The sequence below is a fragment of the Rattus norvegicus genome, chromosome 16, assembly GCF_036323735.1.
Source record: "Rattus norvegicus strain BN/NHsdMcwi chromosome 16, GRCr8, whole genome shotgun sequence".
Lineage (NCBI taxonomy): Eukaryota > Metazoa > Chordata > Mammalia > Rodentia > Muridae > Rattus > Rattus norvegicus.
Genome location: NC_086034.1, coordinates 82,914,599 through 82,937,729, shown reverse-complemented (window position 1 = coordinate 82,937,729; position 23,131 = coordinate 82,914,599). Strand labels below are relative to the sequence as shown.

The 23,131-nt window shown below is 47.7% G+C and overlaps 1 protein-coding gene across 23 annotated transcripts in view; it reads left to right on the top strand.

The window, feature by feature from the left end:
- The window catches only part of Tmco3 (transmembrane and coiled-coil domains 3), a 37,162-nt gene extending 18,756 nt beyond the window's left edge, over positions 1-18,406 (top strand). For 5 of the 23 annotated variants that reach the window (XM_017600159.3, XM_039094592.2, XM_063275469.1 and 2 more), the window contains 7 exons: positions 1,186-1,372; positions 6,350-6,470; positions 7,920-8,115; positions 11,349-11,499; positions 15,710-15,789; positions 16,552-16,701; positions 17,637-18,267. In XM_017600159.3, coding sequence (XP_017455648.1) covers positions 1,186-1,372; positions 6,350-6,470; positions 7,920-8,115; positions 11,349-11,499; positions 15,710-15,789; positions 16,552-16,701; positions 17,637-17,750 — 999 coding nt within the window. In that variant the 3' untranslated portion in view covers positions 17,751-18,267. Of the gene's footprint in view, positions 1-1,185; positions 1,377-6,284; positions 6,471-7,919; positions 8,116-11,348; positions 11,500-11,577; positions 11,675-15,709; positions 15,790-16,551; positions 16,702-17,636 lie in introns of those variants that run through there. The other 18 variants (XM_063275474.1, XM_063275473.1, XM_063275471.1 and 15 more) reach the window with 13 other exon arrangements.
- The last annotated feature ends 4,725 nt before the right edge of the window (positions 18,407-23,131 follow it).

Below are 23,131 nucleotides of genomic sequence, written 5' to 3'. Positions count from 1 at the left end.
TCTGAAGATCTGATTTTTTTTAAATGTCTACACACAGTTGGGCCATGGTGGTGTGTACCTTTAATCCCAGCACTTAGGAGACAGAGGCAGGTGATTTCTGACTTTGAGGCTAGCCTGGTCTACAGAGCAAGTTCTAGGACAGCCAGGGCTTCGCAGAGAAACCCTACCTTGAAAAACAATAAAGCAAAATGTATCTACTCACCTGGGGGCAGGGTAGGAGGAGCGATAGAGAAGTCACATTTATAAATGGCCTCTAGTCATTGTCTAAATGGCCTTTAGTTACTTTCCCATGTTGTGATTCTGCATCCGTGGATTTAGCCAAGTGCAGAATGAACGTATTTCTATACTGAACACATAACAGACTTATTTTGTCATTAGTTCTCTAATTAGTACTATATAAGCAATTGCAAAACATTTATATTGTATTGAGTCTTATAAGTCACCAAGAGATGACTTGAAATCTCTAAGAGGGCATACATAAATATTGCACATTTTTTTTTTTGGTTCTTTTTTTCGGAGCTGGGGACCGAACCCAGGACCTTGCGCTTCCTAGGTAAGCGCTCTACCGCTGAGCTAAATCCCCAGCCCCAATATTGCACATTTTTAATAAATAGGAAGATTTGAGCAAGGCTGGAGAGCAGCTCAGTAAAGAGCACCGGTGGCTCCGCCAGAGGACCAGGCTCAGTTCCCAGAGCCTGTGTGGCATCTAACGATATTTTATTGGTCCATTGCCAAGGGTTACGTACGAAATGCTCTTCTGGGCTTCATGGGCACCAGGTGTGAATGTACTGAGAAACAGACAGGCAAAGCCTCCACACATGTGAAAATAAGTAAAACTTAAAGATAAAACATTTGAGCATTGGAGGACCTCAGTCCCTGGTATTGGGTGGGGCTCTGTAAACAACCTCCTGTGAATATGTGATACTGTGAAATGATCGTACAAAGTGCACGTATCTGTGTCTGAGGGGGTTTCAGCCTGGGATGTGCGTTTATTAGGAGTTTGTGCAGAGGCTCTGAATTCCTTCCTGAAAAGTCATCTCTCTGCTCTGGGAATGGCAGTTCAGAGATGAGCTGTTGCCTCGGAACACGTATGAATGCATCCGTGTGTTCTTTCTCCGCTCTGTGGCCTTGATCAAGGGTGGGCTGTTGCTCTGGAATGTGTGTGAATGCACTGTTCTCTTCCAGGTGTGGAGAATATCCTTACAAGGGCCGTGCTATATGACACTGCTGATGATCGCCTTTGGCTTGTGGTGGGGACACCTCCTGCGGATCAGACCCACTCAGAGCGTCTTCATTTCTACCTGTTTGTCTTTATCAAGCACACCCCTGGTGTCCAGGTTCCTAGTGGGCAGTGCCCGGGGCGATAAGGAAGGTAGGTAAGCAGCATTTCTCAGTCTGTGTGTAGTGAACATTCATGTGCACCTCCCTCAAATGCAGACTTATGACCGGAGGGAGGCCTGTGGGAGAAACAGCAAGTCCTTTCAGTAGGACTGCCCAGCTGTTAGCAGCCACTCAGGTACATGTCACCACTTCAAGGAGCTCGCCTTCTTGAGCTCAGTGCCTCCAGTTTCCCACCCTTCTCCTGGGTTAAAAGAAACATCCAGGGGCTGGAGAGATGGCACAGGGGTTAAGAGCACTGACTGCTCTTCCAGAGGTCCTCAGTTCAATTCCCAGAAACCACATGGTGGCTCACAACCATCTGTAATGGGATCTGATGCTTCCTCTGGTGTGTCTGAAGAGAGTGATAGTGTACTCACATGAAATAAATAAATGAATGAATCAGAAAGGAAGGAAGAAAGGAAGGAAAAAAACGGAGGAAGGAAGAAGTACCTACTGTGTGCTCATGTATTTAGCATTGTGAGAAAGCTGGAAAGAAATTAGGTCAGGGGCTGGAGAGATGGCTCAGTGGTTAAGAGCACTGACTGCTCTTCCAAAGGTCCTCAGTTCAATTCCCAGAAACCACATGGTGGCTCACGACCATCTGAAGTGGGATCTGACTCCATCTTCTGGGTGTCTTCAGACAATGACAGTGACAGTGTTCTCATATACAATAAATTAAAAAAAGAAAAAAAAGAAGAAGTTAGGCCAAGAGGTCGTAGAGGTGGTAGCTTTGTCGAGGGGGCTGTGTTATTGCTGGTCTCTTTCGTTATGGCAGTACTAGGAGCTAACACGATTGGGGAATATTCCTGTAAAACCAGAGTGCTTTAGCAATGAAGAAGCTCCCAGCTCTCTTACTCAGCTTGGTTTGTCCTGTGTGTGCGCTGTTGTTGCCCTAAGGCACTGCTTTGTGTGGTGAGGCCAGAGCAGCACAGGACAGTCATAAGTGGCTTTATCTCCCAGCCGTGTCTTTGGCCACATTATAAATTTCACACGTGTGTGTTCACCGGGCAGCGCGTTTTGCTTCTCACTTTGTGAAAGTAAAACAAAGCCCAAGATGTCACAGTGGCTTCACGCCGACTCTTGAACACATCAGGAGTGGAAGAGAAGGTGTAAAAAGAAAACCAAGATGACGTGGCTGACTCCTCTAGCGACACTAAAACTAGTGTGCCGGACACAGGAGCTGTGTGGGACAGTGTGTGGAGCTATCCTCAGGCCTCCTGAACTCTAAGCTGGGGCTGGGGCTCTTGAGTCCCACTGGGACTGTCCCAGTACATTCTTAGTATGACCTGAGAGTAAGGGGCTTCTCACTGGCAAAAGAGGCTCAGAGAACTTCCATTTCCACCAGACCTGTAGGACTCATGGGATACAGATGTGCCAGTTCCTTGAGTGGCTCACATGCTGTCACTACCTTCGTGGCCACATCTGGGGCAATCCAGCAAACAGGTCCAATATTCCTATGGATGAAACCTGGGGCACAAAATGGGGGACAGAGACTGAAAAGAGCCAGGCCAGTGGTGAAGTGCGTGGCCTGCACAGGAGAAATCTGCTTCTAGAAAAGGCAGCTGTCAGCCTTGGTTTCTTAAGTCCGTCCTTCATGGGAGTGGACACTAGACCACAATGGCATGGTCAAATTACTGAAAGCATATATGCAGGTGCCACATTTATGTAATTGGATCAGGCACAGAAAGCTTAGAGCAGACAAGAAACAGGAAAGAATTTATGCATATGCAGATGAGAAGGAAACTGGATGCCTGTGTGTGGGAGAAGCTATGGAGAATGGCTAGTGATTTTCCAGAACCGGAGAAAGACATGAAGCTAAGATTTAAAGTACATCTCTCACCCTGAATGGGAGAAATGGAAAATTTGTCCTACCTATGCTAAAACAGAGAAGTCCAAAAAGATCCCAGAGCACAACGGAAGAGACCGGTGACTCAAAGAAGTAGAGCTTACCCTCTCTGTACCATCAGGTCATCCCGAGGGTAGGGAGGCTGTGCGGTGGGAGCGAAGTCACATATACAGAAGTCCCCTCGAGGGTGGGACTGGAGGAGCGCTTTCTGACATCCTCTCATCCCTAGCTGCAGGGCAGCGGTATTCTGCTCACCAGAGCGAGGGTGGCAGGGAAGCGGTGAGGAGCATGGGTTGGCAGGCTGGACTGCTGAGGACTGCTCGCAGAGGGGGCTGGCTTGGTTTTGTTTTCAAGGTCAACCAAAACCGTAGGAAAGGACATGTGTCTATTAGTGTGTGGCAGGGAGGCTGACACTGAGGGACGTCAACAGACCAGGCGGGTCTTTGACTTACTGTGTTAAGAAGGAGGTTCACTCGCCCTGTCAGCAGACACAACTGGGGAGGGGTGGCCAATGTCTAGGAATATAGCTCAGTTGGAAGAGTGCTCACACAGCATGCCTGAGGCCTTGCTTGGGTTCAATTCCCGGTACTGCATGAACCATGGAGAGGGCATTGGACCAGTAATCCCAGCACTTGGGAGGGAGAGGCAGGGAAATCAGAGTCTGCTCAAGGTCACTTTCAGCCACATAGGCCAGCCTGGGCTAAAGAGCTTGTCCTTTTCTAAAAAGTTTTAATGTATATAAGAAATTGGGGATAAATCTCTCAAATGTGTTACTCTTGAGAGGGAAAAATCATACTAATGGAGTATTAGTGACGATTTAACCAGAGAATTTGTCTGTGTTCATGGACAAAAAGACTTTCCTAAGATGTATTTTCTCTTTGAATTTACAAGTTCACAGCTATTCTCATAAAGCTGTTTGCTAGCATTGTCACGGAGTTGGCAAGAGGTGCTTCAGAGTCACTGGAGGCCAAGAGGCCAGGAAGGGCCCTTGTGGGTCTAAGGAAGGTGAGGCTGGAGATGGCTCGGTGAGTAAGAGCATTTGTTGCTCTTGCAGAGCACTGGGGCATGGTTCTCAGGACCCAGCCGGTCTCACACCCTCTTTTACTTCAGTTCCAGGGAATCCAGTGCCCTCTTCTGGCTTCATATGGTGTATACATATACATACATACATACATACACACATACATACATACATACACATACATACACACACATATACACATACCTACATACATGGATACACACATACATACATATATATGTATATATATACACACATACATACATGCATACATACACACAAGTATACATACATAATACATGCATACACACATACATCCTGCCACAGGTACATACATACATACACATACATACATACACACACATATACACATACCTACGTACATGCATGCATACACACATACATATATACACACACACATACATACATGCATACATACACGCATACATACACACATCCTGCCACAGGCACATACATACATACATACACACACACACACAGGCAAACCACTCATACACACAAAATAAACATAAATTTAACAAAATATTGAGGACAGGACAATAACGACGCACACCTTTAGTCCCAGCAGAACTCAATCTCTGTTTGAGGCCAGCCTGGTCTACAGAGCAAGCTCCAGGACAGCCAGGGCTACACAGAGAAACCCTGTCTCTAAAAAAAGTGAGAAAGCTTTAGATAACAGGACTCTGTGTGGCTGCGACAAGGTAGCTTTGCCACACGCACTTGTGTAACTGAGCAGTGCCCTAAGCACTGCAGGTACGAGGGAGGAAATGGGGGGGGTCACTAGTAAGAACCACTGTCCCCATTCGATTGAAGGAATGAGGTCAGAGCCCTTCCCTGACCTTAGTGCATATGGATCCACAGCATCGTGAGGAGCAGGAAAGATGTGGCTTTCACCTGACAGTGGGAGCACAGGGAGGTCCTGGATGTATAGTTTGTCTCTAGTACCTTTTCTGTGGCTATGGTGACATAACCCTGACAAAAGTCACTTAAGGACGGAGGGACTTATTTTGGCTCACAGTTCTAGGGAGTCAAGAAGAAAGCTCATGGGTGGTGTTGGCTCTGCAGAGCGCGGGGTGGGGGTGGGGGGTTGTGGCAATGGCAGCCGCTTGGAAGCCAGCAGCAGATGCACATTGGGGGTGCTCTCTGCTTTTCTCCATCCTCGAGGACTCACAATTACTCTTAAGAACAAACAGAATCCGCTAAGGTGGAAATGCAATATGCAGTTCCTGTTTGCCTGCAGTGGTTTCCCTCCTGTGCCGGGGGGGGGGGGAAGGGGGGGCATGGGGGACTGCACCGTGGTATGCACGGTGCACACCTGCCACCCGAGAGTCTGGCTTGTTAGGGAGGTGGGGACAAAAATGAAGAGGTCGTGTTTCTGTATCTCGTGTGCCACAGCATCTTCTGACAGTGGCATCTTGCTATAATTATATCAGCAGCAAGCCACGGGAGTAAGGTATTTTGGTGCTTTTCTTTATATAAAGCTTTTCAGGCAGCGGTGTGCTCTTGTAGTGCCAGCTACCTAAGAGACGTCAGCCTAAGAGCCAGGCTGGATAACGTGACAAAACCCGCGCACCCCAATCTCAGGCAAAAGTAATTAAAGGGGTTTTTTAGTGCAAACATTGATTTTAAAGACCATATGCCCTCTAAACCGTGTTTCGAGATGGGTGTTGTTACGTTGCTTAGGATGGCTTCAAACTGTCGCCTAAAGGTTAGGGTTAGGGTTATTCCTTCTGTTTCAGCCTGAAAGTTGTGAGGGTGGAGAGGTATGTATGCCCCACCTGTGCTCCGAAGAGATCCTTAAAGATCTATGTTGAAATTACAAAGGTCATTGTGAATTATCTTGAAAATGTGTCACGCCCTATGACTTTTTTGGTTTTGGTTTTAATCTTACCACTGTGCATGTGTATATGCGTGCGCCGTGGCGTGCATGCGTGTGGAGTCAACTCCCCCTCCACCTTGTCCTGGGTCCCGGAAGTTATATTCAGGCCTATGCCGCAAACGCCTTTTCCCATCTAGCAGTTGCAGCGGCCCACATCTGGGCTTCGCCTGGGGGACCTTGTTCTGAATGGCCATCTCGCCAGCAGGTGACCTTGACTACAGCACGGTGCTGCTCGGCATGCTGGTGATGCAAGACGTGCAGCTGGGTCTGTTCATTGCCGTCATGCCGACTCTCATCCAGGCCTCAGCAAGCACCTCTTCCAGGTGAGCCCCTGGCCTGAGGCAACTCAGAGGCTTAAACGAGTCAGTAGGCATCCGTGTCGTGGATGCTCTGGAGAATGGTGATGCTTGTGTGCCTTTGCACACGCGTGTTGTGACGTGTGATGACGTGTGGAGGCTCTGGTGCATGTCACTGCCATCAGCACTGCTCTATTCTCTCATCCTTCCTTTCAATCTTCCCCAAACCCTGATCCATACGCAAAAAAAAAAAAAAAGTCAACTGGGAACAATTAACTTGCCCAAAAGCAAAAGCCTGTGGCTATGTCATGAGTTCTGCAGGCTTCCAGGACACAAGCACGCTGGAAAATACAGAGAGCCCACAGAATGAAGAGTAGCCTGTGTGCGAGAGACCGAAAGCTTGATCTGAGCACACAAGCTATAGCTTACTCACAGAAATACTGTGCTTATCTCCCGTAGACACTTGGCTCTAACTGCGATCTTAGCATACAGGATCCATAGAGCTCAAAAGCTGTCAGTTGAGACTCTGAATGTATATGCACATGCGCACCCGTGAGTGTATGTGGTGTCTGTGTCTCTGTGCACACGTGAGTATGTGTGTCTCTGTGGTATGTGGTGTGCCTACTTAAATGGTGTATTGTGTGGTGTGCGTGTCTAGTGTGGTTTGTGGTGTACGTGGATGTATAAACGTGCATATACATGTGAGTGTGTGGGTACATGTGCATGAGTGTGTATGTATGCATGTACGTGGTGTGTGGATGGTGTACATGAATGAATGTATGGTGTGTGTGTGTGCATGTATATGCAGTGTACTTGCAAAAGGGGAGGGGTGCGTGCAGAGTGAGATACTAGGTGTCCTTCCTTATCATCTGTCTTATCCCCTGAGACAGTTCCTTTCCTGTAGTCTGGAGCCTAGATGGCGTCAGTAAGCCCCAGGCGTCCTCCCACTTCTGACCACAGCACAGGGCTTAGGAGCATGCATGTGGCCACACCCAGCTCTTTTTGGTTGTCTTTTGAGACAGGGTCTTACTATGTAGCTTTGGCTAGCATGGAATTCACGCTATAGACCAGGCTAGCCTCAAACTACAGAGATCTGCCTGCCTCAGCTTCCTGAGTGCTGGAATTACCACACTGCTGTGCCTGGCCTTTTCTGTGTTTAGTGGCACTAGTTATTTGAGTTCAGGTCACCATGTTTGCGAGCAAATGCTCTCAACCACCGAGCACCTCTCCAGCCCAGTGGAAACTCTTATATGCTCGAAAACTGATTTACTTGCCCAAGAAACCCACATTTGAGTCACATGGCTTAATTTTCTAAATTAATGTAATGTATAGGTTTTCTTTTAGCATTTAAAAATAAAAAGTCATGTATGGTTTGCGCCATTTTGTAGCATGTTAAAGAAAGACGTTTGAGATTACTTATGGACTCTGCAGGAGTGCATTAGAGGTGAGATGACACTTGTCTCTTTTCTTTCCTAGTGTGGTCATGGAAGTATTGCGCATACTGTTTCTGATCGGACAAATTCTCTTTTCGCTAGCTGCTGTCTTTCTTTTGTGTCTTGTCATGAAGACATATCTCATAGGACCGTATTATCGAAAACTGCACTTGGAAAGCAAGGGGAACAAAGAAATCCTTATCCTGGGAGTGTCGGCTTTCACCTTCCTGATGCTGACGGTAACCCTCAAGTGTCTGTGCTGTTCAGAGCCCCTGTGTGCAGTCCCGGCGAAGCTAGTGATTGCTTCTCTAATTCTTCACTGAGAAGTGTTTGTTTCATTCAGTATCCTCCCATGGCCGGACCTATGTGATCACCCAAATACTTGTGAAAACATGGTTTGTGAGTGTTGCACCTTAAAAACAAACCAGTGTTCATGAGAAGGCACGTGGGCACACCACTGTCTTAAGCCTCACACAGCTTTGCATTCAAAATATCTGACCAAGTTTAGAACCACCTTTCATTCCTTTTGGTGAGGACGAGCTAGTTAAAGGCATGACCCCTTGTGCCATAAAGAAAAGGCTTTAAAACGGCCCGTGTTTGTATTTGAAAGAGAGCAAGGGGAAGATATATGAGGAGGTATGTGAGGAGGTATATGAGGAGGTATATGGAAGGTATATGAGGAGGTATGTGAGAAGGTATATGAGGAGGTATATGAGGAGGTATATGAGGAGGTATGTGAGGAGGTATATGAGGAGGTATATGAGGAGGTATATGGAAGGTATATGAGGAGGTATATGAGGAGGTATTTGAGGAGGTATATGAGGAGGTATATGGAAGGTATATGAGGAGGTATATGGAAGGTATATGAGGAGGTATATGGAAGGTATATGAGGAGGTATATGGGAGGTATATGAGGAGGTATATGGGAGGTATATGAGGAGGTATGTGAGGAGGTATATGAGGAGGTATATGAGAAGGGGGCAGGGAGGAGGAAATGATGTACTATCGTAAAGAATTAAAGAAATAACAAAACAAACCAGATTTGTGTTAGAAAGCAGGCTTCCATGAGAGCGTGGGGGAAGGCCCCGAGACACCATAAATAGTGCAGTGGCAGCAGTGGTATCACTGCACACTTGACTGTATTATTCAGCAGCTGTGCATTCACTCAGAAACTCACACACGTTCATAGTACTGTGGACTATAATAGCCAAGTCCAGTCCAGCCGTCCTCCAGGAGGAGTGGGGAGAAGCTGTGGTACACCGGGGCTGGGAAGACAGTTCAGCAAGGGAGTGGGAAGAGGGTATGGTGCACCGGGGCTAGGGTTCAGCTGTTGAGTTTGCATCCCTGGCTAAGGTGTGAGAAGTACCTGTGATCCATGAGCTAAGGTGCTGTGGGGCAGACACAGAAGCTTCCCTGAGGCTGCCTGCCGTGCAGCCTGCCTGAATAGGTAAGCTTCAACTTCAGTGACACGCCGTATGAGCAAAGATAAAATAAAAACATAAAATAGAGAGGGAGTGTGATTGTACAAGGCACCTGATGTTACCCTCTGGCCCCCACCTGTGCACATGTGTGCACATAAATGTATGCACACTAAGTAAGTAAAAATGGTGGCATACCATACCAGGCCATCCGCCCTACAGTGAGACTTTCCAGTCACACCAAGCTGAGGCGTTTCTCCAGGGAGTCATGCAGAGCATAAGAGCTGACCCTTAAAGGCTGTGTGTGCGAGAGGATCCGTTTGTGTAGTACTTACAGAGGAGCAGTCTCAGCCTGAGGAAGGAGGCGAGTGCCAAGGGCTAGGGAAGGCTGGCGGGTAGCCTCGCCCAGCCAGGGTGAGACTGCAGGACGCTCAGAATGCTGCCCTGCAGGACCTGGGTGCTCCTCTTCAAACTGTCTGTCTTGACTGCTAGGTTTCAGGGTGTGTGTTTGCTTCTCTGTTCTTTCTTTGTTGTTGGTGCTGGTTGGTTGGTTGAGTTTGGTTTTTCAAGACAGGGTTTCTCTGTGTAGTCCCGGCTGCCCTTTACCTCGCTCTGTAGACCAGGCTGGCTCCAACTCGGAGCTCTTCCTGTCTCTGTCTCCCAAGTGCTGAGATATAAGGGTGTGTACCACTGTGCCCAGCCTTAAGGTCTCAGGTATTTTACAAGTAAATTAAGAAATTATTTCTTTATGTCTAGTATTATTTTTGTAACCTTGGGGGAAGCACAAAATTTGCTTCTGCTTACAACGACTGTAACCCTTTCAAAAAATGTTAGTTAGTTAAAAATTTCCCCTGCCTTATCCATTATTCCAGAGTATTCTCTTTTCGAAAGTAATGTTCAGCGAAGCGAGTGTTTTCTTCATGGTTTGCACGCACCGCGTCCTGTGTAGATGTTGGCTGCTCTGGAGTCATGACGTTGCTCTGTGTCATCTTCTGCAAACATCATTTCTCCTCTTTCTTATTTAGATCTACAGCCCACCTGGGCTAGAGTTCAGTCTCTGTGAGAGGTGGGGGTTCATTTCTCACATGTACTTCTGAGTGCCGCATGTATAAAGGCATCTTTGCCCATTGCTTCATAGTATAACCTTGTCAGAATCCAAGTGGCTGTGCTGTGTATTTATATGTATGTGCGCTTGGATTCATTCTGGTACCTATTGTGTGAGGTATTTGTGCACATGTGTACTTTTGTAAATACAGGTGGATAATGTGTGTATATATATATATATATATATATATATATTTGGTATATATGTGTGTGTGTGCATATAGTGGGTTGGTGTGTGCATGTATGCTAATGCATACATGTGGGTTGCTCATGCATGGTAAAGTTAGGCTGCTATTTTGACTTGCTAGTGCTTTGACTCTTACTCCATGCCCGTTCTCACACTGTTTTGAAGCTAGATACCCAGGAGTATTCCGGCCGGGTCTTGATCTCTGTTTAACAGAGCGAGAGTTAAAGAACTGGTCCGTGATGACCATCCTTCTGTCTGACATGGCTCACGTGTTTGCTTCTCCTCCCCCCTGGATCTGCAGGGAGCTCTCTCTGGTTCCTTGTCAGTGTGGTTGCCTGTGGTGGTTGTCCGTCTTCTCTGTGAGGTGCGAGGTCAGTGAGAGGATAGCATCGGTGCTAGAGCACGAGTGGTTCTTCCCTGATACAGATAAAGAGAACACATTACAAATATTCAAAATAAAGACTGGAAGTTATCCTCACTTAAAACATCACAGTTGTCTATGTGAGTGACTTGGAAATATTAAATCTTCTCTCTTAAGTGTGGCTGACTCAACCAATGTTAGTCTCTGCTGTGTGCTCCTTCTGGCCCCTCCTGGGGCTCCACAGGAACCTGTGTCTCTGGGGTGGTCCTCAGGTAGTAGCTGTTCTCGCTGCCCACCCAAAGTTCTTCTGCTGGGTCGAGGGGCGTCTGTCTGTGAGCACTTGCTGACAGTAAGTGTCTGACTGGGCAGTACCAGGTATGAAGCTGACTCCCTCCTCCTCAGGTCACGGAGCTGCTGGACGTCTCAATGGAGCTTGGCTGCTTCCTGGCTGGAGCGTTGGTCTCTTCCCAAGGTCACATAGTCACTGAGGAGATCATGGGTTACATCGAGCCTATCCGTGACTTCCTGGCCATCATCTTCTTCGCATCCATAGGTACTGCCCACCGTGCCGGGGTCTCTCAATGAGCATGTGAGATCTGTCTGTTATGTCTGTGTAAATATGCTTTCCTAGAGTCTGAAGCAAAGACTTATTCTAAAAGAGGGAAAATGGGAAGAGAGAAAAAGGACAAGAGTGATGCAGTTGCTTGTCAGCTTTCTTCAGTGCGGAGGTGAGAATGTACGTGGCCATTTAAAGTGACCTTCAGGGCCCCGAGCTTCATTGGCAGATGCCAGTGCTGGGGTTCCTGAGGATGCTGCGTCACTGAGGAAGGGAGCCGGTTATAATCCTGGATACCAGGGCAGCAGACAGGAGAGGAAGCCCTAAAGCACCCTGGCATCCCCCTCTCTATTGTTGGGCGCTCCTGTGCCTTGCTGCAGTGGGCGGATCGAGGGCAGTCCCTGGGAGGTGTGGAAACTGAAGGCCAGTCCTTAAGATTTACACAGAAATACAAAGGGTTCTGCATAGCTCTGTCCGTCTTGAAGGAGGGGTACACACTGGGGAGCCCCAGCAGCCCCAAAGACTGAAGTGAGACTATTTTACCAGTTGCCTTAGTGTTCTAGGTAGATTTGGGGCACAAGACATCAGCCAAGTGCATGATGACCCACATAGAATATGGCCCACATCTTACCTCTCTTCTGCACTCCGGCTTTACCCTGTGGTACCCACTGAGCATGCGGACAGCTTGCTAGTCCCAACTCCCTGGCCTTTTGTTCCCACGTGATGGTCCATCCCTATTCATCTGACCCATTTCCACATCCCCCAGATCACCTGGCGAGCATGCTCGCCCTCCGTATCTTGTCATCCGGGTCACTGAGTATCCATATGTGTGTTTGTTTGAGATGGGCTCTCTTTGTATAGCCCCAGCTGTCCTGGAGCTCAGTATGAAGACCAGACTGGCCTCAAACTCACAGAGACCCTGCCTGCCCCTGCCTCTGCCTCTGCCTCCCGAGTGCTAGGAGTCAAGGTGTATACTACCTTGACTGAGCAACTGTCTGAATTTTGGAGTGGCTTTTGCAGTTTGTTTTTTTATGGTTTGCTTTGTTTTTCATTATGTGCATGTGTCTGTGTGGGTTCTGCACACAGTGCAGATGCTCTTGAGACAGAGATGTCCTGGAACTGGAGTTGGCCATAAGCCACCCAGTGTAGGTGCTGGTGACCAAACCCAGGTCCTCTGCAAGAGCAGTGCATGCTCTTAATTGCTGACCCATCTCTCCTGCCCCAGAACAGGCTGTAAGCCCAGAGCTCTGCCAGTGTGTTAGTTGAGCAGAAACACCTGCTTCACGATCCTCGAGTCAGGTTAACAAGTCCACGAGTGTTTGCTTCGGTTCTTATGCTCAGTTCACTCACAGAATCCAAGTTTATTTCCGAAGGAGCTCCCATGCAGCCGCCATTCCACCCCTGGTCACTGGGTCTTTCTGTTCAGGGCTCTGGCCATATAAATGGCGTCCACTCCATCAGACAGCACTCCAGCCGTGAGGTAAGTGAGGCAGACACCTGGTGTAGGAACGTTAGCAAGTCCAAGGACAGCTGCTAGACAGACACAGTAGCCATCCCAGGACGTTAACCAGCAAGTGCATGTCTGCAAAGAGATCACACTTGCAGGGCACGAGGGACAAGGAGCAGTTTGTGATCAATGGAGACAGAGGAGAGGCTCGCGGTGTTGAGGGAAGACACTGAGGCCGATGGGGAGGGTCAGAGCTGTTGTTGAGGCCGGAGGTTTTGTGACTCAGATTATGTGGGCAGTGAGTATGGTGTAGATGTAGCACCGGATTTTGTGGCCAGCGACAAGGGTTGGTCCACGTGTCCCAACCTAGTCGGTTACCTGCTTTATAAATGAAGTTTTTACTAGGACACAGCCACACTCACCCTTTTCTGTTATAGGAATGGCTACTTTGATGCTGATATTAGCTTGGGATGTTATAAGGCACCAGCCAGGTCCCTCAAACAATAGATATTTCTCTCACGCAGTTTCTATAATTAAAACAATGTTCTTGGCTCCCTCTTACTCGACACAGTCCTGTCAGCTGGGGCTCACCCTGTATTACCACACCTTGGTCACCTGCAGACTCCAGATGGCCCCCTCTCAAGAAAGTTTCAGCCTGAAACTGAAAGTTTATAGGGCATAGACAAGACCGTAGCAAGGTACAGTGACAGAGCTGGATCAAGGCCCTGTGGTGTTGCCCATGTGTCTAGAGAGGAGGAGCTGTGACCGGCACTTCTACCATCCCCATTTGGTCTATGAGCGATGCAACCGCGTGGTCTGGGGTTCCACCCTCCTGGGAAAGGAGGGTTCTGACAGATTAGGACAACTCTGTGGGGTGGGGCCTGGCAACTATCTTTATACAACTATGGGATCGGCCTTGGGAGCATCTTACAGACCTCACATCTGTGGCCTGGGCATCGGTATAAAGACCATAAGGCAGACCGTATTCACTCGGCGTATTTTATCAGCCTGCCTCTCAAACCCATACTTACAGACGAGGAAGCAAGTACACTGAGACCAGGTGACTGCCGGGCCAGCGTCAGAGCCCGTAGAGTTACCTCACACTGTCTGGGCACGCGAAGCCTGCCCACGAGCGGAAACGACAGCAGCCATACAACTGGCAGCTTGCTCACCCTCTTGTCACCGATGCCTATGGCTAAGTTGTTGATATGCATGTTTTCCTTAGTGGGATCTGTTTCTCAGATGTCCCTTCACGCTCATCTGGGTGAGAAAAAGTCTGTCCACAGAGCAGAAGGGCTCTGGGTCAGGGACTGGACGGAGTTCTCAGCCATAGCGCAGGTGCCGGCACTCCCTCTGTGGATGGGCTAACAGATGGCATCATCCCGGGAGAGCCATCATGCCTAGGGTGGAAGCACAGGATCTCCCAGGAAAGCCTGGGCATGGGAGAGTCAAGAGCAATGTCCAGCACATGGTGTTCCATGGGAGAGATACGAGTCAATGGGTGGTCACCCGCAGCTCAGCTGGACCTCCTGTCTTTTGGGAAAAACAGATCTTCCTGAATGGCTTGCAGGCAGGAATCTAGGAAGACAGATTAGGTGCCCAAAACCTAGGTTGTACCTGTCCCCTTCTGGGCTCAACCTGGGGAATCCCCACAAGCCGTGGTTGTTGTTGGACGGCATGAACATCACTGTACCACATACTGCTCCTGAACTTAGTCATGCCTGTGTGGATGGGCTAGGACACCAAAAACATCTAAACTACAACCTCACCAAGAACGTCTGCATGGGCCGGTGGTACAGGTTTCGAGTGTCCAGGGCTGTGCAGCCTATAGGACTTGTAGCCAACTGGCAAATGAGGCTCCAGAGGTTTGTCATGGTCTTAGGGGATGTGAGGGACATTCAGGAATGTGGTAAGAAAGGGGTGGGGTTCACTGAAGTCTGAGGCAGCTGTCTGATCTCTTATCTCTAGCACAAGCTCTGAGGACCAGTCCCCGAGAGGGAAGCTATGCCACATGGAGCCAAGAGTAGAGGAGAGAGCTCAAAGGGGCCAGACATACAGCTAGAGAGGCTGGAGGGCCAGGTGGACACACAGCAGAGTCTAAAGCACTTTGGGGAGGCATCTCCATGTCTCAGGAAAGAAGAAACCGTCTAGGAGAGAAAGGGAGAAGCCTTACATTTGTGACTAGGAGTAAAGCTGAGCCATGGTCTGCAAGAGCTGAGGAAATCGAGTGGTTGACTCGTGGCAGAACCCCTGATTGGGGAAGGCAACCCCCAGGCTCCAGTATTTTCTTGAGAAGAGGACAAAGCTCTGAGTGGCAGAGATGCTCCCACCTGCAGCCCATTCCTCTCTGCAGGAGCAGGGGACAGTGAGAAGCACCTAAAGCAAGGTGCACCCCACTGTTTCTTCTGTGTGTGAGCCAAGCGAGAGATGACAAAGACTGTAGATGTGGACACACAGGCTGAGTGTCCTGATCCAAGGTCTACAAGGAGTGCTGGATCCTACGCTTCTTGGAGACTCTGCTGCATTCTCTGCAGATGTGGCCTGATGGAGGAGGGCTGGCGTGGCCTGATGGAGGAGGGCTGGTGTGGCCTGATGGAGGAGGGCTGGTGTCTCCCTCTTTCCCTGGAAGCACTCAGAAGGGCTTGGGTTTTAGTTTAATCCTCTACAAGAATGGGTTTGATTAGAATGAAAGAGCTGTAGATTTACAGCTGAGAACTACCTGTACCCTGTCCTGAGGTGTCCTGTCTCTGTCTCCCACAGGGCTTCATGTGTTCCCCACCTTTGTGATCTACGAGCTGACCGTGCTGGTATTCCTCACCCTGTCCGTGGTCATCATGAAGGTAGGAGACTTTCCCCTAGAGCTCGCAGCTGAAATCTCACACGTATTACACAGGAGAACACTTCCCATCAGTCCTCACTTCCAGCCAGCAGCTGCATAGCCCCAATGACACTTGTGTCTCCAAGTGCCGCTGTGTGGAGACACCGCTGATCCATACCCTGACAGACCCAAGGTCTGGGCCAGTGGTTAGGCTGTTAGGGTGATGCGTTGTTTGGGAACTGAGGTGTTGGTAGGGGACCATCATTCTGGACCTGCAGGCTTGTTTAAGGAGCAGCGCAAGCCTCCTTCCCGATGGTGGTGTATGTCAGCACACAAGAAATCCAGTGGACATTTGCAAACGTCCATCCTCATGGCCACACATTACTGTGTTACCAGTGCCTGGGTCACAGTTTAGTACCACATGGTGAGTCGCCAGTGCTGAGCTGCCTGCCCGGCCCTGGCTGCTCACTGGAGAGCACCCCGTGTACACTGAGCGCTTAAGATTTAATGCTGTCCATTCAACTTGCTGGGGGAAGTCTTATTTTCCGTCAGTGAATCCAAGCCTTTTATGTTGCCTTCTTGTTCCAGATGAATTTAATAGTTTATCTGTTTATCTTGCGCCTTCTCGGTGGGTATCTGATGTACCACTGTGTGCACCTTCCCACTCGGCTTGTGACTAGAAGCTGTGGTAGCCATTGGTGTTTTCTATCTCGGGTTTCATATCATGAGAGCGATTTTGTCCGGCCTCTGGCCCTGAAGAGTGATGGATAAACTATTTTTACAGTTTGTGTTGGCAGTGCTGGTCTTGTCTCTCATCCTGCCAAGGAGCAGCCAGTACATCAAGTGGATTGTGTCTGCTGGACTGGCACAAGTCAGCGAGTTCTCCTTTGTCCTGGGGAGCCGAGCACGGAGAGCAGGCATCATCTCAAGAGAGGTGAGAGTCTATAATCCGACCGAAGCGAGAGCCCTGTGAGGCACGGAGTGCTTCAGTGCAAGCATTTCTGACAGAGAGTGAATACCCACGCCCACCCCCAATGGCCTCCACTCCTGACTTGGGAGTTCAGGTGCACCAGGCAGCAGGGGCAGCAGCATGTGCCCAGTGAGCACTAAGCTGGTCTGGAAAGAAGTCAGTGGGAGTCATGGAAGCTGGGCCTGGCTGCTTCCTTCGCATATAAAATGTTGAATTCCTTAGTCGGAGGTAACTACTTAATCCTGCTGTCATCTCTTATATTCGATCTTAGTCCGAAGGCCAAGAAGCCATATCGTTCTCTTTACAGTAATTGTAATTAACAGGCTGATATGTGCTGTGACGGGCTGTTATCTAGACCCTACAATAGAGGCTCCCACGGACACTCAGAGGCCTGTGGAGCATCTGCAGTTCCAAGGCTGTCTCTTTGTGCATGGGGGTGAGGAAGCAGCAGTGTCAGGGACACAGTAGGAGCGTGGTGGAGGTTTTCTAGTGAATGAATGAGGCATTACTGAACCGGATGCAGAGCTGAATCATAGGGAAAGAATGGGTCCAGTCTGAGTCCCTGTGACTGACGTGTGGGGCCCTGTAGGGTTCACCTTCAGGCCAGCAATGAAACCAGGCTGCTACCCTGGAACTTACCAGAACTTACCACAGCTTTATATCAGAAGTCGAATCCCAGTTCTTCCCACAGTAAATGTCCCCTGCGTGAGGCGGTATTCCACTCTCTTTAAAGATAGATACGCTTCTGGTTGACAGTGTACCTCCCAACACTCAGTGGGACCACACTCTCAACATGTGCTCCTCTGAAAATGCGGGTCTTCCCGATGTTCAGTGGGACGTGTAGGCTGCACACGTTACCTCCCGGAGCTCTAGTGACTGTGCCCGTTTGCCTGTCGCAGGTGTACCTCCTCATCCTGAGTGTGACCACACTTAGCCTCTTACTTGCCCCAGTGCTGTGGAAAGCAGCCATTACCAAGTGTGTGCCGAGACCAGAGAGACGCTCAAGCCTCTGACAGCACCCGACGACGGCCGACTGTGGGCGGGGAACCTTCTCCGGGTTGTAGTCCTGAGATGGCCTGCCGCTTCATCTCTCCGCTGGCGTCCCACGGGAGACAGAGCAACACTCATAAAGGGGCAGTGTCCTCACGCCTGCTTGCATTTTCAAAGACTTTCCTGTCATGTTTAAGAATTTTCCAAAGTAATTTATTTGCAGTTAATTGATTATGTACAGAGTTTAACACTGCATTTTACAATCACCGGAACTGTTTGCCTGGATGTGCCTTTTTTAATAAGGATTAACTTCCACTTGTTAATTTATCAGCTCATGATTTCTTGGTAAAGAAGAAAACTTAGAAAGCCGTTTTATTTATTGTACAATTACAATCTGCTGGTCAAATATTTGTCATTGAACATAATAGCAATATGAGATTTTAGTTTTATTTTTGAGCTTGGAAACTTACTTTTGATCTTTAAAACCTCAATGTCTCCTTGCCTCTTGTAACTATTTTAAATAAAACATTTTCATGTTGATTTTTTATTAGTTTTACTTTTAAGATTATTGATTTTGAATCACAAGAATATGCATTCTGCAATAAAGACCATTTATGTTCAGGGTATAATTATTTGAAACTTCCTGGAATCTCATTTTTTAAAAAAAAAAGATTTATTTATTTTTATGTGGTTCTTTGCCTGCATGTATGTATGTGTGGGGTACCAGACCCCCTGGAGTTATAGTTATCAACTGTCATGTGGGTGCTGGGGACTGAACCTAGGTGCTCTGAAAGAACAGCCTGTCTCCTAACCCACGCCAGCTCGCCAGCCTCTGAGTTTTGTGTTGAACTAATTGCACAAAGTCTAGCCAATGTTTTTTTTTAATTTTAGATTTACTTACGTGTATGAGTATTTGCTGTATGTATGTATGTATGTATGTATGTATGTATGATGTATGTATGATGTATGTGTGTATGATGTATTGTGTGTTTATGTATGATGTATGTATGTGTGTATGATTTATGTATGTGTATATGTATGTATGTGTGTATGATGTATGTATGTGATGTATGTATGTATGATGTATGATGGATATATGTGTGTATATGTATGTATGATGTATGTGTGTATGTGTGTATGTATGTATGTATGTATATATGTATGGCATCTCCTGTGTTCCTGGTGTCTGAGGAAGTGGTAAGAAGGGGGTTGGATGCCTTGGAACTAGAGTTACGTGTGATTGTGAGGCTCTGTGTGAGTGCTGGGAACCAAACCCTGTTCCTCTCCAGAGCAGCGAGTACCCTAATTGCTGAGCTGTCCTCCCTCCAGCCCCAGCCAATGTTTTTAAAAGGATCACTCATATGTCATCATACAGTTCTTAAAATCCGGATGGATGCATTTAAGGATGTCAAGGTTCTGGCTTGGAATCTAGCTGGTACATTTTATGATCAGGTACCCTAGAAATGAAGACTGGACCCTTACCAGGGCTTCCCTGAGGGGCGTGGGCAGTGTCTTGGGGCGCTGTAGCTGGAGGGAACTGGAATTTACTTAGTTTTGGGTACTGAGAAGCACAAGGTCAAAGGGAAGGCTCTGTGCTCCCACCTTTGGGATAGTGCCCTGGGACTGCACGCTGCTAGGGGATTTCAAGTAGTAAGGAGTAGCAGACAGCCTACTCCCAGAGCTTGTTTATAATTAATGCGATTAACCCACCCATGTGGCGGGTTCTCCCTGATCGAAACATTCCTGAGCCTACCCTCCTGACACTGTTGTGTTGGATATTAAGCGTGTAGCACCTGAACTCTGGGTCTAGAAACATTCATACGTAGTAAGTGTTTTATTTCTCAGTTGCATACATTTTCTATTTTTGTTGACAGTTACAGTTACATGTATATACTGTGTATAACATCGCTGTTACTTTAAACAAGAATTTCTCTGTAAATACCGGTTCTCAGAAAAGGACAAATTGTCTGTTATACTCTGAGGTAGAGGGACAGAGTATAGGGTGTGATTATTCATTATGTGTCCATACGTGGATTACAGTCGTGTAAATTAAGCCACTGAAGTCAGTTGAAATAGACTGTGATGTTGCTCTCCTAAGTGGTTTCCGATGACTGATTCCATCGCCCTTCCCTCGTGCTTGGGATACCCAAAAGAGCAAGATGTCCTGGCACTGCTGCTGGCTACAATGTTTTTGTGACAACTGAAGGGGGCAAATTGCTTGGAGAGACTGACTGTGAAGGGAGAGTGACAGTGATCCTGGAAAGAGAACTCAAGGGTGTCAGCTTCACTGCCTTCCAAGAGCTTGCCCATCAGCTACAGGGTACCGATGCCTCAGAGCACAATGTGTGCATGGAGTTTTTGCTGAGGTAAAATGCAGTTGCAGGAGTGGAGGGAGATGCATCCAAGATGCTGTTTCCCAGAAAATGAGGTGGCAGGAAGACTGGGAAGGATATCTGGTTTTTCTGACTTTCACCAGCCCACATCAGCTGTGTACTGGTCACAGCAGGGATGAACAGGTTCAGAGTCAGGGACCTCTTCCTGTCATGCACTTCGGCAGGTCTGGAGTAGCTGAGGGGATAGAATTGACACACAGGCTAACTAACGTTTTCTTGAAGTTGGTTCTAGAAAAGCCAAGGCTCTTGGAGTACCTGGAGACCCCATTAAGAAGATGAAGAGGGGGCTGGAGAGATGGCTCAGTGGTTAAGAGCACTGACTGCTCTTCCAGAGGTCCTGAGTTCAATTCCCAGCAACCACATGGTGGCTCACAACCATCTGTAATGGGATCCGATGCCCTCTTCTGGTGTGTCTGAAGACAACTGCAGTGTACTCATACACATTAAGTAAAATAAAATATTTTTTAAAAAAAGAAGATGAAGAGGAAGAGAGATGTGTTCAAGGCCTGGGTGGAGTAGAGATGACTTCAGAATGGGATGTAGGGAAGGAAGATGGCTAGAGTTACATTCCTATCATGTCCTTGGGGCCTGATGATGACAACACCCCTCACAAAGGACCTCATGTTTTTTGCAGGGGAAGGGAGGATAGATGGAGCTGCAACTAACACCTCTAGGTAGAGAGGAGACAGTGCCCAGATCAGGAGGATCCTGGCCTGGAGGGAAAGATGCTGAAATAAAACACAAGACAGGGATGTCTCCTACCTAGCTGGACTGGGCCAGTCCCTGTTGTAGTGCGGTCGTAAGGATACTGCTTTACACAGGAAGAAGTCAAGGAGTCTTAGACTGTTCATTGGAGGGGATTTACTGTGTGATGATGTCACAGAGAAGCAGGCCAGTAGGTACAGATTATGCCAGCTGAACATAGACAGCGTCTGATATTAAACTTTCCTATTCTTATGGTGTTGAACTTCTATTGGGAATTCTTTTTCCCAAAAAGTTTATTCTTGAAAGGTAGATTATAGGCGCTTTACAGAGGTATTTTTATTTTATTTTATTGATTGCTGAGGCAGTGCTTCTCTATGTTACAGCCCCAGCTGTCCTGGATCTCACTTTGTAGACCAGACTGGTGAGATGGCTCAGTGGTTAAGAGCACTGGCTGCTCTTCCGGAGGTTCTGAGTTCAATTCCCAGCAACCACATGGTGGCTCACAACCATCTGTAATGGAATTTGGTGTCCTCTCTGGTGTGTCTGAAGACAGTGACAGTGTACTCATATATAAATATGTCTTTTAAAATGTAGATAATAGGCATTTACCGAGGTATTTGATTGATTGATTGATTGATTTTGAGACAGAGCTTCTCTATGTAACAGCCCTGGCTGTCCTGGATCTCACTTTGTAGACCAGACTGGTTTCAGAGATCCTCCTGCCTTTGCCTGTATTTTTTTGTTTGTTTGTTTGTTTTTGTTTTTCCCGGAGCTGAGGACCGAACCCAGGGCCTTGTGCTTGCTAGGCAAGCGCTCTACCACTGAGCTAAATCCCCAACCCCTCTGTCTTTGCCTTTTAAGCATTAGAATTAAAGGCATGCATTACCCTGCCCAGCTAATATTTTGTAATTTGCTTTGCTTTTTTTTTTTATTAATGTGCATTGGTGATTTGCCTCCATGTATTTCTCTGTGAGGGTGCCAGGTTCCCTGGAACTTGACTTACAAACAGTTGTTAGCCACCATGTTAGTACTGGAAATTGAGCCCAGGTCCTCTGGAAAAGTAGCCAGGGTACATTGCAGACTTAAGAGGTCAAAGACCTAGAAGGAAACTTGCCCAGACCGTGGTGAACTGACTGAAAGTGGAGGCTGCCTGGAAGGGGTGGGGCTTCTAGACTGGCAGGTGATGGAGCCTGCTCTGGCCTTGCAGCTCTGCTCTTCCTCAGCAGGTGCTCGCCAGCATCATGAAGAAGCAGCCTTGCTACTGTCCTGTCAGACTGCCAGTTCTCACCTTTCTTGTTTCCAAAAAGTGCACAGGTCAGCCCTGTGGAAGCTGGGCTGGATGTCAAAGATTTCCAGATACTTCTGGATAGCTACCCCCGCCCCCACCCCATCATACAGAGGAACAAGTTGATCTGGGAATTCACCTAAGACTAGTTCCCTGTTCTTTCTACCCTTCACACCACTCATGATACCAAGACGAGTGCCAAGTTAGTGCATAACGCTTTCTTAATGTTTTTGTATGCAATTTTCCTGCAGTGGTTTGCATCTGTGAGAACATACACAAGTGACCTTGACTTTGCTGCCCTCTGTAGGTGCCAAGCCAAACAGAGATTTCTATTTTCAACTTTTCAGCTATGCGCTTGACCCAATTATCAGGTCTGAAATACCTTCATGTTACCTAATTAGGATACAATGTAACTTTGATGTACCATCCTGCGGTTACTTCTCCTTAGTATCTGGGTTCTTGTCATCTCTGTTTTTGGACCCAGCCATCATTTAGACTGAGTACACATAAACAATGTAACTCCCTTTCAAAGAAGGTTTGGAGTTTCTGATTAAACCAGACAGAGTTTTACCATCAGATCCAGCAAGCACCCACTCTAGCATTTGTCTACAGGACTGAGGGCTAATTTGTGTCCATATAACAAAATGTGTATCGGGGCTGGGGATTTAGCTCAGTGGTAGAGCGCTTACCTAGGAAGCGCAAGGCCCTGGGTTCGGTCCCCAGCTCCGAAAAAAAAAGAAAAAAGAAAAAAAAAAAAAGAAACAAAACAAAATGTGTATCAACTCAACCCAGAATCCTTCAGAGAATCTGGGGGCGCATCCAGAGCAGTAAACAAAGAGTGATTGGGTTGGGAAAATTTAAGGGAACTTTAAATGATGCTGAGTGAAGAAGTCAGTCCAAACATGTCTCATTTGGCCTGTAACATTCCAAGAAGGACAACACCATTGAGACAAAAAAAAGGCAGTGGTTGCAGAGGCCTGAGGGTGGTGTGTGACAGTGGGTGGGCAGGGGGCTGACAGAA